At 41.4% G+C, this 15483-nt stretch overlaps 1 protein-coding gene across 4 annotated transcripts in view; it reads left to right on the top strand.

Moving 5' to 3' along the window:
- The window catches only part of Alkbh3 (alkB homolog 3, alpha-ketoglutarate dependent dioxygenase), a 42956-nt gene that overhangs the window by 10731 nt on the left and 16742 nt on the right, over window positions 1-15483 (top strand). For all 4 annotated transcript variants that reach the window (XR_006146242.1, XM_042671110.1, XM_042671108.1 and 1 more), the window contains exons 7-8: window positions 883-971; window positions 7571-7780. Coding sequence is in view for 3 of the 4 variants with exons in the window: in XM_042671110.1 (XP_042527044.1) it covers window positions 883-971; window positions 7571-7780 (299 nt within the window). In the remaining variant the exon portion in view is untranslated. The remainder of the gene's footprint in view (window positions 1-882; window positions 972-7570; window positions 7781-15483) is intronic.

Raw genomic sequence — 15483 nt, 5'->3', positions numbered from 1 at the left:
ACTCTATCACTTGAGCTACAGCTCTCCTTCCAAGAATCAGCCTTTTTCAGGGCAGACTTTTTCCAACTTCCAGTTGTTTCTACAGCTGGGATTTTGGTTTCTTACTTTGCTTTCTATATCATTCATAGTGATAACTAATTGTAACAAAATTTCCTTTTAAATTCAGCTAATGCTACCTATTTTAGAATGTTGTTGTGTTGATTAAATGAGATAATAAGTGCTTAACAGAATGCCTGGTTTGCAATAAGCCTTCAAGGACTGCCAGCTACTTTTTCTTCTTTTTGTGCCATAAATTGGCCCCAGGGCCTTGCACGTGCAAATTGCATGCTTTACCAGTGAGCTGCACTCCCAGTCCTGCTTCGATTTTCATTGTATTCTTTCTGTATTGATACCATCTGTGGGGAAATAGCACATCTAAATTTCCACATCACAGACTTCTGACTAAAATTAGCTACATTGCTAGAGTTGGTCTGAGTACTTTTTCTCTCATTTGGAATCAGAAGTTTACACAACATTGGACACATGGATGAGCAGTTTGTTTAGTTTTCACATGGACATTGGTCCCACAAATTCCTGCTGACAGTAGTCCAAGTTCCACATCCTGCTTTGAGAAACATGTTCACGTCACATACATCCTCATCTCAGAGCCTTCTTCCAGACTGTTTCTGCCCCATACCTTCCCTTATTCTTCTTTAGAAGCCTTCCCCATTCTCCTCACCAAATCCCACATCCTCTGTGAGGCGGCCTGTAGTCAGCACCCAGCCTTCTCTTCCTTGGAGTTTCTCAGAGCTTCTTGCCAAGTGCTGGCTCATACTTGACTTGCAGTGGGTCCACCTGAAGTAGCACTAAACTGTCTCAAGAGCCCTGTATTTTCTTTCTTAGATATAACTTATCTTCAGCCAAGACTTACAGCATGGTATGGAGAACTTCCTTACACTTATTCAAGAATCACTATGGAACCAAATCCTCACGTATGTTGGAATATTGTCATTGCTATGGTTTTATAGACTATGTATTATTAGGTTTTGGATACTAACAAGTAACAAGCACTAAGCTGGCAGAGATACTTGATACTTCTCAAACATTGAGGCTTTGTGGATATGTGGAGAGTGTGTGTGTGTGTGTGTGTGTGTGTGTGTGTGTGTGTGTGTGTGTGTGTGTGTGTGTGTGTGTGTGTGTGTGTTGGTGCTGCTAGGGTTTAAACTCAGGATCTGTGCTTTCTAGACAGGCACTCTACCACTTGAGTTGTGCCTCAACCTTTTTTTGCCTTTGACTATTTGTTAAATAGAGTCTCACATTTTGGCCTGAACCAGCATAACTGTAATCTTCCTGCCTATGCTGCCCATGTAGTAGCTGGGTTTGCCAATACGTACCACCACTCCTGGCTTATTTTTTTTGATAGGGTCCTGCTAACTGCTTTTTATTAGGGCTTCTATGTTCTTCTCTCTGCTTCTCGCATAGCTGAGATACCAGGCATATGACACCATGCCTCACTGCTTTTTGTGCATGAATTCAGAAGCTAAACTTAGTTTACTCTGGTGCTAGAGCAAACTCTAAGTACTAGAGGCGAGGATTTTAGGAACATGAACTATTGCTTATCCTGATAGCCCCTCCTCAAGCCTTTTTGGCTGAAACCCTCTGTATACACCCTGGATGCATTTGCTATGCAGTGAGTCAGAATGCCTTTTTCCATTTCTCACACTCTTTGTGCTATTTGTGAGGAAGAAAAAAAAAAAGCTGGTGTTTTTGTGTTGTTGTCACTAACTTTGCATTAACTCTGTGGATACAGAGTTCTCAGACATCTAATTTATTACTGCCTTGGCTTGTTTCTGGTGCTTCTTTTGTTTTTCAAAATTTCCATGACAGTAGACAAAGATATTTTCAGATATAAATTAAGCTTGTCCAGAGGGTAGAGTTAAGGTCCAAGAAATAGCTCCCTATTTAGTTCCTGGAATCTTGCCTTTGGCAAACAACATTATGTGTTATTGAAAGAGACTTTGAAGAAAATGGAATTTTGCTTACTGGGTTCAGATGCACAGAAATGTGACATGTTGAGAACTTCTAGCAATACAGATAAGCATAGACTACCACTCTACAAAGACATTCAAAAATCAGACATGGCTTCTGACACAGGGAGATGAGGCCTAGTGTCTAGGGCTTGCTTCTTGGCATGTTTTAAGTTTTAAGGCTGAGTTTAGAATATAGTCTAGAGAAATGTGAAGACCCTTTTGTGTGAGATTGGTATTGAATTAGGTCTACCCAGTAAGCTACTGTCTTTGTTTCTATTGAAATTATTTTATTTGCTTGTCAAGTTGTAGAAGAGAGGTTGAGAGATAGACAGGCCAGAGGGACGAAGGGTTTTTGTTTTCGTTTTTCTCATTCATTCTGGTTATCTTTCAGAACATATTTCTCAGTTTCTGTGCTGTTGATATTTGGGGCAAGATTAATTGTTTGTCATGAGGATGTCCTGTGCACTGTAGCATATTTACGAGTATTTGTGACCTCTGCTCACTGGATACTACAGGCCAGTGGCATTTCTCATGTAATCTTGACAGCCAAAAGTGACTCCAAACATTGCATACAGGTCTGTTGGAGCATGATTGTACTGGGCTAGAACCACTGCTTTCAAGTACACATAAGTCACAGAACTTGCTTAATAAAGTAGCTTTTTCCTGTCTCATTTTAGCAGCATTTTTTTTTATCATTCTTCAAAAAGAATTTTTTAATGACAGGTTTTCTTTTTCAATTAATATAAAGAAAATATACACACTATGGAAGATTTAGAAATTACAGATAAGCAGGAAGAGAAATGTTAAATTTTTTGGTCTTGCTTCCACTTTATGTTTTAGTTCCAATTTCTTTTTAGGGCTATTTTTTTCAGTACTGCAGTTAGAATTCAGTGCCTCACTCTTGCTAGACAAGCATTCTACCACCTAAACTATGCCCCCAGTACAGAGGAATTTTTTGTGTGTTACATACTCAATTTATTAGGTCTACATCTTAAAATTTTCCAGAGTTTAATTTTTTTAATTTCGTTTTTTATTATCTTTAAATAGTTGTCCAAATGGATTTCAGTGAAACTTCTGAGTACAATTCAACTTACGAATACAATGTATATTAGTGTTACCTCTTCCATGATTTTTCCCTCATCTCAACCACATCCAACCCTCAAGTTAACCTGGTTCCATTTTCACATACATACATTGAGTATTGCGAATATAGTCACCTATTCCTGCCTCCATCCACCCTCTCATCCCTTGAAGCACCAGTTTCTTTAGGTAAAACATATTCTAGCTTCCCAGTATTAAATTTTTTTAGACTGTCAATTGTTTAAGAGGAGATGCTATAGAAATGTACCCCTGCACATACCATACTTTAGTCAGTTTGTATATATGCATATGGCCCTCTGTGTGTTTTCATAGATGTTTATATTTTAGATCTAACTTGAGAATCATTTTTCCTATTAAAATGCAAGCAAACTGGCTTAGCCCTTGGTAGGCTGAGGAGGATCAGAAGTTCTAGGCCAGTCTCGGCTACATAGCAAGACCCTGTCACAAAGAAACACAAACAGAAACAAATTAGACAAATAGAAAGTTAGGTATGCTATGTTTTATTGACTGTTTTAGTATCACTAAATATTCCTCTACTGATATGTAATAGCCGCAAAAGTATTCCTTCATGTCTAAGTACCATAGTTTAAGCATATTAAAGTTATCAAATCAGAATTATTTAATCTGGAATTTGTGTGTCTATTTGCTAATATATTTGGTTCCTTGATTTACTTCTTAAAGTCTAAAGAATTGCTCCTCTCAGATTTCTTTAAAGCATTAATGTGTGTACATGTAAGTTGTTGATCAGTTTTAAATTGTTCTATAACAGTATTAGATTCAAATCATAGGTAGACTTTTTCTACCTCCTTCTCCTTCACTTCCCCCTCCTCATCCTCCTCTTCTTTTTTTAGAGACTGGGTTTTGCTATGTAGCCTGGGCTGACCTGGAACTCCTGCTTCAGCCTCCTGAGTGATGACATTTCAGATGGCATATGCCACCATGGCTGCTTCAACCATAGGTTTTTTAATTTGTTTTAGTCCTTATTCAGACTAAAGGTTATATGAACCCACCATATCACACATCACAACCTTGACTGCTTGGGAGACTTGCAGCCTGACTTCTTTGTCCTGCCACAGACCCAGAGCCACCCCTCCACAAAACACCATGTGAATTAAAAAAAAAAAAAGTGAAAGAAAGAAAGATCATAGACCAAAGCTAAAAAAAAAAAAAATCACCATGTAAAATCTTTATATTTCCTCACATTCTTTCTCAAATGTCTTTTGAGGATAGAATGTCTTCACTGAATAGTGACATGATGCTGAATTTTAATTTAGACATTCAGTTCTGAAGGCTCTGTATATAGAGCATCAGTTAGAGTCTAAATTAATCCTCTGGTTCATTATCCTCCCTTTTTTCCCTTTCTCTGCACTTCACTACCAAAAATAACCAAGAAAAAATATATACCCACTTAGAAACATAATGCATTTGATGTTACCACAGCACTCAATCCTCAAGCAAGTCAGAGAAGTGCTAATTAGATTCTCGGTCACACTGTAGAAATTCTCTCTTTTCCTTTACATTCTTGTTTTTCTTGTCAAGTATATAATTCTACCATCTGATCTGATCTCCATGCAGATAAATTTGTGTAATGGGTAGGAAATATGACTCACCTACATAATTATTAGAGTTTTACTTTAGAAAATCTCTTGAACATGGGTTAGCTTAATGACATTTTTGTTTCATTGATCTAAGGTGTTTTTTGTTGTGACTACTCTTTTTTTTTAAACAACTTTCTGCTTAACCGGTAGTGCTCATAATCACCAAAAGGTGATCAGCTTTAACCTTGCCCTCCCTGTCACAGTAAAGCTGAGAGCCGCTCACTTGTGTAGTGTTGTGGGCAGTAGGCATGGAAACTGTTTGATAATAATAATATGCATTCCTTTCCTGAACTACACCCAGCCCATCACTAGTAGACATACAACCCGACATCCAGGGAGATCTCTAAAATAGCAGGTCTTAAAGTATAAACTTGGATACCTGGATGGGTCCATAAGCCATTTCTGAGGATCCACAAATCTGCTTTCATAGCAGTACTAAGATGTGCAGTGTTTATACCCTGGGTTGAATTGGTACTAATGGTACAAAGTACCAATGGGTAATATGGTGGTTCCTTAACACAAATCATATCATCATCACCAAACTCAACTGGTCACCGTGTTCTTCACTTCCACTTTAAAGTGTAAAAAAAGAAAATGCTGATTTTATTTAGGGCTGTCCCTTGACGAAGCAGTAAACATCATTAGTTTTTTATTAAATCCTGGCCTTTGAGCACTTTTTGGTGACATGGAAAGTATGCATCAAACCCCTCTGCTACCATCCCAAGTGTAGTGTTTGAGCCAAGCTGTAAACTTTTTTGTGGACTATGTTTATTAAGAACAACTGGCAAACAGACTGGTTCTTCAGACATGAATGTCTTAGCAGGTATTTTTTTTTTCATAATTGTATAACATTAGTGTCACTTCAAGGGAACTAGTGGGCTGGATTCATTCATTACTTACTGGTGACCAAAGTTGAGTTTTCATACAAAAGTTTGATTTTGGAAAACTAGTGTGCATCACTTTAAAAGCCTGGTCTTTTCCTATTATTTAGATTTTTCTGATAAAATCACTGATGGTATTCACAGATGTGATTTTTTTTGTAGTTGTTATTGTATGAGTTGTGTTAATATTTAGAAGATCTGTGTAACCTTGAACTGATATTTTCCAGATGACCAGTGGTTGATATTAAGGAAAATCTTTGAAAGGGTTCTAAACTGCATATTGAGATAAAACTAATTGCTTAATATTTCAACAAAAACATTTTAAAAGATAGAGTATGGAAGCAGTTATAAGAATCAACTCTTGCCAGACACTGGTGGCTCATGTAACCCTAGTTACTCAGGAGGCTGAGATCTGAGGATCACAGTTTGAAGCCAGCCTGGGCAGAAAATCCCTGAAACTAATCAACCAGTAATAAAATAGAAGTGGAGGTGTGGATCAAATGGTAGAGTACCAGCCTTCAGTTTAAAAAAAAAAGGGAGGGGCTGGGAGTTTAGCCCAGTGGAAGGGCGTCTGCCCAGCGCGCACAAGGCCCTGGGTTCTGTCCTCAGCCCTGGAAAAAAAAAAAAGCTTCAAGTTCAAGCCTCAATACAAGCACTAAAAAAAAAAAAAACCCTTTCATGTCAGGTCAGACAATAACAAGATTTGCAAAGCAGTGCTATTGTTCTCATCAGTTTTTTGTTTTGGAAATTAGTTATATTTTCACCCAGACAAGAATGTGTGTTCACATGTATTGGATTTGTTGTTGCATTGTAAGTGAATTAGCCAGTAGTTGAACTTTCTACACCCTTGTCTATTCATTTGTGGTACCAGGGTTTGAACTCAAGGCCTTGCACTTGCTATCAGGCACCTTACCACTTGAGCTATGCCCCCAACTCTTTTGCTTTTGCTATTTTTCTATTAGGGTCTTGCTTGGGCTGGCCTAGACCACAGTCTTCCCACTTATGCATCTTATGTAGCTAGGATGATAACTGTGTCCACTATGTCCAGAGATGGAGGCAGAGCGTAGGGAGAGGGGTCACAAACTTTTTTACCTGAGTTGTCATAGAACTGTAATCCTCCTGATCTCAGCTCCCTGAGCGGCTGGAATTACAAGCATGAGCTAGGATTAGTGGTGTGAGCCTCTTTACCCAAATCTGTTTTTTTAATGTGGTGAATTTCCATAATCAAAAGCCATCAAAATAAAGGATTTTAATAGTATTGTTCCTGAAATGCATATAATACACACTTGAGATTCCTGGCAAGACAGAATTCTTCTAGAACTAGTACAAACTATACTGACTGTAGCTCCAGTATAATCCAAAGTGAGGGGTCACGCTCCCAATAGTATGTGTGGCTGAAGGTTCCAGGTACAAGCTGTGCCTGTGTGCTCTGGACAGAAGACACTAACTGGGAAATCTGATGAAGTCTTCTATATGTTGTGGTCCTCACTTTGTCAAGAACCTGTCATGATTCCCATTGTGTAGAAAAGTGTTTATCCCCTTCAGGATCTGGTTTCAGGAATTTAGCCACTCAAAATATGAAATGCCTTTTTGCAAAGAGCATTCCACCATTGAGGATAAAGTAGGAAAAGAATAAGCAGAGGCCACCCGGCAGCAAAGTTCTTTGTCTTCAGACTACAGGGCCACACATCACCCTGTGGGCCCTTCTGGCCTCCTTAATGATTTCCAGGGGACTGTCCTCACTTGACTGTATGGACCTTTGCTTTGTGAGGGGTACGCATGTAATGTGAAAAGCAAGATGGGTGGCTAGGTCCTGGTCTTGACATTGCCCTTCTGCATTTACTACTTTTATAAAATTACAGAGGTTGGCTTGTTTCAAAGTAGACTTGATGGAGGGAATTAATTCAACTGCCCACCTTGCCTCGTGTTGATTGCATTGCATGTGTTTCACGTATTCACATCCCCTGGCTTGTTGCTGCAGTGGCCTCCCGTGCTGAGTACCCTAAAGAACCGCATTGAAGAGAACACTGGCCACACCTTCAACTCCCTGCTCTGCAATCTCTACCGAGACGAGAAGGACAGTGTGGACTGGCACAGCGATGATGAGCCTTCACTGGGGACCTGCCCCGTCATTGCATCACTTAGTTTTGGGGCCACACGTACTTTCGAGATGAGGAAGAAACCCCCACCTGTGAGTTCCTGTTCCTTCTCTCTCTTCTTCCTCCTTTCTCTTTCTCTCTTCCTTCCTCCTATAGCTCCCCTACCCCAGCTTCTCAACACTCCCCGTTTCTTATTCTTCTGTGAACAAAATAGATCGTCTAAAAGTTCCTGTTCCTGGATATGGAGGACAGGAGTACTTGTGGAAGGTTTGTTTTTTGTTTTTTTTTGTTTTTTTTTTTTTTTGTGGGGGGCGGGGTCCGGTCATGGGGCCTGAACTCTGGGCCTAGGCACTGTCCCTCAGCTCTTCAGCTCAAGGTGAGCACCCTACCGCTTGAGCCACAGCACCACTTCTGGTTTTCTAGTGGTTGATTGGACATAAGAGTTTCATGGAAGCCGGGCGCTGGTGGCTCACGCCTGTAATCCTAGCTACTCAGGAGGCTGAGATCTGAGGATTGCAGTTCAAAGCCAGCCTGGGCAGGAGAGACTGTGAGACTCCTATCTCCAATAAACCACCAGAAAACCGGAAGTGGCGCTGTAGCTCAAGTGGTAGAGCGCTCGCCTTGAGCTGAAGAGCTGAGGGACAGCACCCAGGCCCAGAGTTCAAGCCCCATGACCGACCAAAAAAAAAAAAAAGAGTTTCATGGACTTTCCTGCCCGGGCTGGCTTTGAACCGAGATCCTCAGATCTCAGCCTCCTGAGTAGCTAGGATTACAGGTGTGAGCCACCAGTGCCTGGCTAGTACTTGTGTGTTTTTGATAGTACATTTTCAACTGATTTCAAGGTCTCATTCATTCATCCATTTATCTAGCAGTTGGGAATTGACCCCAGGGTCTTGTCCATATTAGTCAAATGCCTTTATCACAGGGCTACATCCTCATTACCTTTTTAATTTTGGTGTGTCTATCTGCTTGATTTTTGAGACTGTTTCTCCATGTAGCTCAGGCTGACTGAAACTCATGATCCTCTTTTCCTCAGCTTCTTGAGTATTGGAATTATAGCATGTACCACTAAGCCTAGATTGGCACTCAACTTCTACTGACAGGAAGGACAGACACAGTCCCCATCCAAATGGGAACATAGCTAGTGGGGGTAGGAAAATACTGCCAATTACTCAGACACAATTACTGTAAATTCTGTGATGGAGGACTCACAGAAGGGAGTTCGAACTAGTGGGGGCCAGGCTCAGTAAGCTGAACCCTGCAGAAGCCCTCATTTTCAGTGCTCTGTATGGCAGCATGGACACGTTTTTGTGAGTGTTACATGCTTTCTTATTCCTCCTAGCCTTCTGAAGGATGTTGAGCCTATAGCCCCTTCAGAGAGAGAAAGGACCAGCCACGTTACCAGCGAGCATGGCTTCATTACATTTGAGGAATGATAGCATTATTCATTTTAGATTTTCTCTCTCTTTTTAAATGTGAGCTCAGAGCAAATGCTCTACCATTGAACTACCTCCCTCTTTCCTGCCCTAATTTTTGTTTTAAATTAGAAGTATAAAGCCAGGCGCTGGTGGCTCACACCTGTAATCCTAGCTACTCAGGAGACTGAGATCTGAGGATCTCGGTTCAAAGCCAGTCCGGGCAGGAAAGTCCATGAGACTCTTATCTCCAATAAACCACTGGAAAACCGGAAGTGGCGCTGTAGCTCAAGTGGTAGAGCGCTTGCCTTGAGCTGAAGAGCGCAGGGACAGTGCCCAAGCCCAGAGTTCAAGCCCCACGACCAACCAAAAAAAAATAAGTATAGAATGTTAGGACAAAGGTAGAAAGATAGTAGGAACTCCATAAGAGTAAACTTCATCGAACTATTCTATTTCCAGAGAGAGAGAGAGAGAGAGAGAGAGAGAGAGAGTGTGTGTGTGTGTGTGTGTGTGTGTGTGTGTGTGTGTGTGTGTGTGTGTGTGTGTGTGTGTGTGTTCTTAACCAAGATTTCTGACTTGAGCTTGTATCATTAAGCAGCCTCAATCAGAGGGGAGCGCCCACTGGCTATGAGGAATGTGACCTAATACAGACCACATCACAGCTAGCGCTCAAGTCCATTCCTCACCAGATATCCTTCGAGAACAGAATTAGTGAGCCTAACTTAAACATCTTCCTGACATGTATCTGGGTTCCTGTATGTGGTGTTTTGCATATATGCCATCAAGCATCGTTTATTGGTGTAATTCTATTGATTAGGTTTTGTTTGCTTTGTTTATACTGAAACGTTGGTCATTGTTGGCAGGGGATTGTCAGTTGCCAGCATCTTATTAAGTTAACATGTTCCCTGAGCAGTGAACAGCCTGTGCAATGTCAGTGACCAGAAGCTTCTCAAGTGCAGAGAAGTGTGACCTCCGGGAGTCAGAGTATCAGCCTTAGCTATAGTGTTTTCAGTATGGTTAGGCTTTGGTTGCATGAAATCCTGAGTTCGCAGGTCAGGAATTTATCCTGCCCTTAGTAAGCCTCATGTTTTATTAATAATAGTGAGAGACATTATGTGTCTCATTATTCACGTTCAGAGCATCTTCGCAAGTCAGACATGGAGTGTCCACTTCTTGCCAGAAGTAGCCCCGGAAGCTAGGGCTGTAGCAGTAAGTGGGTGAGATCCCTTTTCCCTCCAGGAACCCCCTGTACCTGTTGGTGTTGGTGCTGCTCATCCTCCCAGCTCTCCTTCTGCACTTGGGAGGACATGAGACATACAAGCTGTGGTGTATGTTACCTTCTCCATAATCTTGCTCTTCAGTTCTTCACAGTTATTTTCTTTGTTGCTAAGCATTTAAGTCTTCAGTTACTATTTCTTTACACCCTTACATTTCTGCCACCACTTTTTGAAAAATATCTAGGGCCTATTTATAGAGGGGTGTGTGTATGTGTATGTGTACGTGTGTACATATGTATGTGTGTACGTACATGTACACCAATACCAGGGCTTGAAACTAGGGTCTTGTGCACTCTGGCTTGCTCACAGCTATTGCTCTATCACTTGAACACACCCCTAGATTGGCATTTTGCTGTTTAAATGGAAATGGAGTCTTGCAAACTTTAATGCCTGGGCTGGCTTTGACCACATGGGCCATCAGCACCCAGTTCAACAAGTGTTAACTTTTGGGCTGGGAAGGTGGCTCAGTGGCAGAGCGCTTGCCTTGCATGCCTGAGGCCCTGGGTTCGATTCCTCAGCACCACATAAGCAAAATGAAAAAAAGCTGGAAGTGGCGCTGTAGCTCAAGTGGTAGAGCACTAGCCTTGAGCTGAAGAGCTGAGGGACAGTGCCCAGGCCCAGAATTCAGGCCCCATGACCGGACCAAAACAAAAAACAAAAAAACAAGTGTTAACTTTTGAAAAGACTGCTTCAAGTTTCATGAACAGATTCCAGAAAACCTGGGGATCCATAGTTATGACTAAGCTAGCAGTGAGGACGCCTTGACAGCCACAGAAATACTTTTTTTTTTTTTTTTGCTGGTCATGGGGCTTGAACTCTGGGCTTGGGTGCTGTCCCTGCACTCTTCAGCTCAAGGCAAGTATTCTACCCCTTGAGCCACAGCACCACTTCCGGTTTTCTAGTAGTTTATTGGAGATAAGAGTCTCATGGACTTTCCTGCCTGGGCTGGCTTTGAACTGTGATCCTCAGATCTCAGTCTCCTGAGTAGCTAGGATTACAGGCATGAGCTACCAGGGCCTGGCTCATAGAAATACTTCTTAGGGTATGTGCATCTTAGTGTTTTTTCTGAAGGACTAAAGAGAAAAAGTTATTGTAAATCTGTCTACTTTTCTTTCTAAACTCAGGTGGTAGCTCTGAGAGCATGCCTTATGATTCATATAATCCAAGGTGAAAGTATACATTAGATTTATCTTCTTTGTGGAGTTTGTAGGAGTCTGGCATTCTGTAATTCTTAGGGATCCAGCTTAGAAAGCCACTACAGAAAGTAATTTTCATGTCTGATGTCTGTCAACAAGACATCTGAGATATATTGACAGTGTGGGAGGACATCTTTTGAACTCCTATTAGCTTTGACCTATCAGTGAGTATAATACTATTTACCTTGAGTCACAGTTCCTCATATGAAGCAGACAAAGGGGTGGTGAGATGTCCTGCACTTCTATAAGATATGCAGTTTTAACACAAAGCTTTTGCTTTAGACTCCCTTTAGACAAACTCCCTCTCTCTCACCCCTGCAGCCGCTGTGTGTTTCACGTCTGGCACCTTGATCAGCTGCTGATATTCTGTAAGCTGCTCCAGTTCTCTGCATCATTTTGCTCCCAGCTTCCTCTGTGCTGAGATGGTAGAGAACTCTGTGCTCCCCAAGCACCTTTCTAATGCATGCATTGGCACAGTCAGCTTCAGCATCGTACATATTTTATCCTGGGATTAAGCATTGCCCTCTCTTGAGCTGCCTGGCCTTATCCCACTGTTCTTCCAGGCCAGGTCTATCAGCTCTTTTTTTTTTTCTTGGCTTGAACTCTGGGCTTAGGCGCTGTCCCTGCACTCTTCAGCTCAAGGCAAGCACTACTACTTGAGCCACAGCACCACTTCCAGTTTTCTAGTGGTTTATTGGAGATAAGAGTTTCATGGACTTTCCTGCCCAGACTGGCTTTGAACCGTGATCCTCAGATTTCAGCCTCTTGAGTAGCTAGGATTACAGGTGTCAGCCATTGGCGCCCGGCTGGTCTGACAGCTCTTGCTCGCTGTTTTTTTTTGTTTGTTTGCTTTTGTTTTTGTTACTTTGTTTTGTTTTGTTTTTGGCTGATCCTGGAGCTTGAACTCAGGGCCTGGTGCTGTCCCTGAGCTTCATTTGTTCAAGGCTCTCTAACACTTGAGCCATGGCTCCACTTCTTGTTTGTTTTTTGTTGTTGTTGTTGGGGGGGGTTGGTAATTTATTGGAGATAACAATATCATAGACTTTCCTGCCTCTGTTGGCTTTGAACCAGGATCCTCATATCTCAGCCTCCTGAGTAGGTAAGATTACAAGCATGAGCTACCAACACCGGCTTGCTTACTTATTTTGATTTTTTTTTTTTTAATACTAGTAGTGGGGCTTGAAATCCAGGCCTGGACTCTGCTACCACTTGAGCCACAGCTACACTTCTGGCTTTAGTTTGCAAATCAGAAGATCAGAGTCACACAGACCTTCCTGCCTAAGCTGGGATTACAAGAGTAAGCCATTCAGCCTGCCTTATTTTGGTTTTAGAGTAAATATCATTTCTTTTCATGATAATAGGGTACTTGGGGACATAGGAGATTTATTTGATTTTGTTCTTTTGTTTACCCTAGCCCTTCAGTATGTTTCCTATCTGATACCAAGGGAAGAACACCATGGTTGTATTCTGGCTGATACCAGACTCAACTGTCCCAGGATCTAGGCAAGAGCTGACCAGGCACACTTCAGTAGATCTTTTGTATTTGGTCAGGGTGGGTTCATGGAAGCTTTTCTATACTTCCTGTCCCAAACCCAGTTGTACTTTTCAAATCGCATGGTGTCTTGTGTTTGTAAAGACTAGCCTGGTTCTTTTCTAGCTTTAATTCTATGCAGAGGAGCAAACTAGAAGAGGAACTACAAAAGCAATTTGGCAGGTTGCTATTTCTCTGTCGGTTACCGTGGAAACAGTGATGGCTGGGAGGGAGGGGTATTAGATAATAGCAGGAAATTTGTGATACACTGGAGGTTTTGATGCCAAAAGCCTTTTTTTTTTTCTTCTAGCAAATGACCCTGGATTAGTTCTCTCCTTTATCAGCTGAGTCTTCTCTTCACCCTTTAGTGATTTGAGCTGAGGTAAATTGGACCTTTCTCTAACCACTGCTCTCCCATAATGTGTTCAGAAGGGTGTGCCTCCCCCTCTACCTCCAGAGGGAATGGGTTTGTAAAAGCAAGTCCAGTGGTGAAGACTGAGAGCATGTAGTGATGGAGGTCCCAGAGCCTCCTGGCTAAGTTTTATATCACTGCTGGGATGAGTGAATAGCATCTTAAAAAGTCAGCCTGATTATAAATATTGATATTCCTTTCTGGGACTTTAGAAAAGAGGAGGTTTTAAAATCTAGAGTAATCTGGTGATGAATAGCTTTACTTAGGATGTTGGATATGTTAGGAGTGTGTACATTTTATGAAATAGTGGCTAAACCCCACCTTTTGTAGCACCCCCAAGCTGCCATTGCAGTGGTCTCTTTCCTGTTCAGCCACCTGCCGATTGTGGCATCTGTGCTGAGAGGTTACAAAATATATTTAAAGACGTTCTTGATAACCATGGTCTTTTGAAAACATCCCCTAATGAAATTTGGAAAATCAGGTTATTTCCTCTTCCTGAGGTTGGTAAATAGCACTTATCTGCCTCCTGTGTACTTAACTATGTTTCCGCAAATGGAAATAATCAGAAGTAGCTACTTCATGGGAGCAGTGGAAAAGTTTTCCCATGGAAGTGTTGCACTAATCAGTGAATTTCTAAGCTGTTAGAAATGGTAGATGCCACAGTGACTTACCAGAAATTGAAAAAGGAAATGAATAACAATGAACTCCAAGGCTCCTTTGGATAATGTAATGGGGTCTCAGAGAGGATAAGAAATAGTGACTGAGTAGTCAAGCTATCTCAAAATCATCTGATGGTGGATAAATGCCACTCTGTGTGTGTGTGTGTGTGTGTGTGTGTGTGTGTGTGTGTGTATGTGTGTGTGTGTGTGTGTGTAAGACAATAGGTATTCCTAGTAAAAATGAATTGTTTGACTTGTTTGCTTTTTTAAACTAGCATATATAGATATATATCTATATTATGTATATGTTACAAAATGATTTTACTGTTTCCTTACATACATATAATATATTTTGATTGAATTCTTCACTCACCCATTACTCTTTCTTGTCCACCCCTTTTTTTGTTAACTAATTTTTTTAAGGTCAACAGAGTAAGTTTATTGAAAATGAAAGGAAAGCCATAGAAAAACATAGTGGAACCCTCCATCAAAAGAGGAGTCTTAAGATGAGTTTAGTGGAATCCCTGGGAGGAAAGCTTTATAATAAAGGGCTTCTCCCATCTCTCCTCCCCTGGGTTAATCTAATTTTTAACAGGTTTTGTTATTCTGTTTTCAGACATGTATATGAAGTACTTTGATCATAATCACCAGCCCCTGTCACCCTCTCTCCCACAGCGCCTCCCCTCCCCAGCAGTCCCGCTTCACACCACACTTGAGAGTCTTTGGGAGCTGGAATTACCATTTGCCCTCTCAGGGCCTTGTCTCAGGCTACAGTTCATGCTTTGACATCTTCTGGGAATGGTTAATTTTAGCAAAGACCCTCTCAGTTTTGAATTGCTAGTGATATCTCTGGATTCAGGAGAATGGTCTTTTCCAATGTGTTTCTATGTGTTTTATGATTAAATATGAAATCTGCTTGAAACCTGATTTTAAAACCTTGTCACAATAGCAGTTTTTCTCTCTCTTGCTATCCTAAGATTCATTCCTAATTCTTCTAGTGATTTTATTACCTTTCTCAATTCGTGATTTCATGGAAAGTAGCTGCCTAGCTATGACAGAGACAAGTTACCTGTGAAGGGAGAGGAGGCCCCGCCCTGGAGCCCCTAGAGCATCGGCATGGGCATGAATTACTAGCAGGTGGTGAGACAGAAGTAGGCAGAGCCAGTTTGTACAGACACTCCTGAGCTGCAGGAAGCAGAGAGTTTTACTTTAAGTACATCCAGAAGCAACTGAGGTTTGTTAACTGGTGTGGCCTGATTGACAACTTTGAAAGATGAATATGGCCACTACAATGGAGACTAGACC

The sequence above is a fragment of the Dipodomys spectabilis genome, unplaced genomic scaffold (assembly GCF_019054845.1).
Source record: "Dipodomys spectabilis isolate Male_0828 unplaced genomic scaffold, ASM1905484v1 ptg000599l, whole genome shotgun sequence".
Taxonomy (NCBI): Eukaryota; Metazoa; Chordata; class Mammalia; order Rodentia; family Heteromyidae; genus Dipodomys; species Dipodomys spectabilis.
The sequence above is the reverse complement of the archived record's forward strand: the minus strand, read 5'-3'. Positions and strand labels throughout refer to the sequence as shown.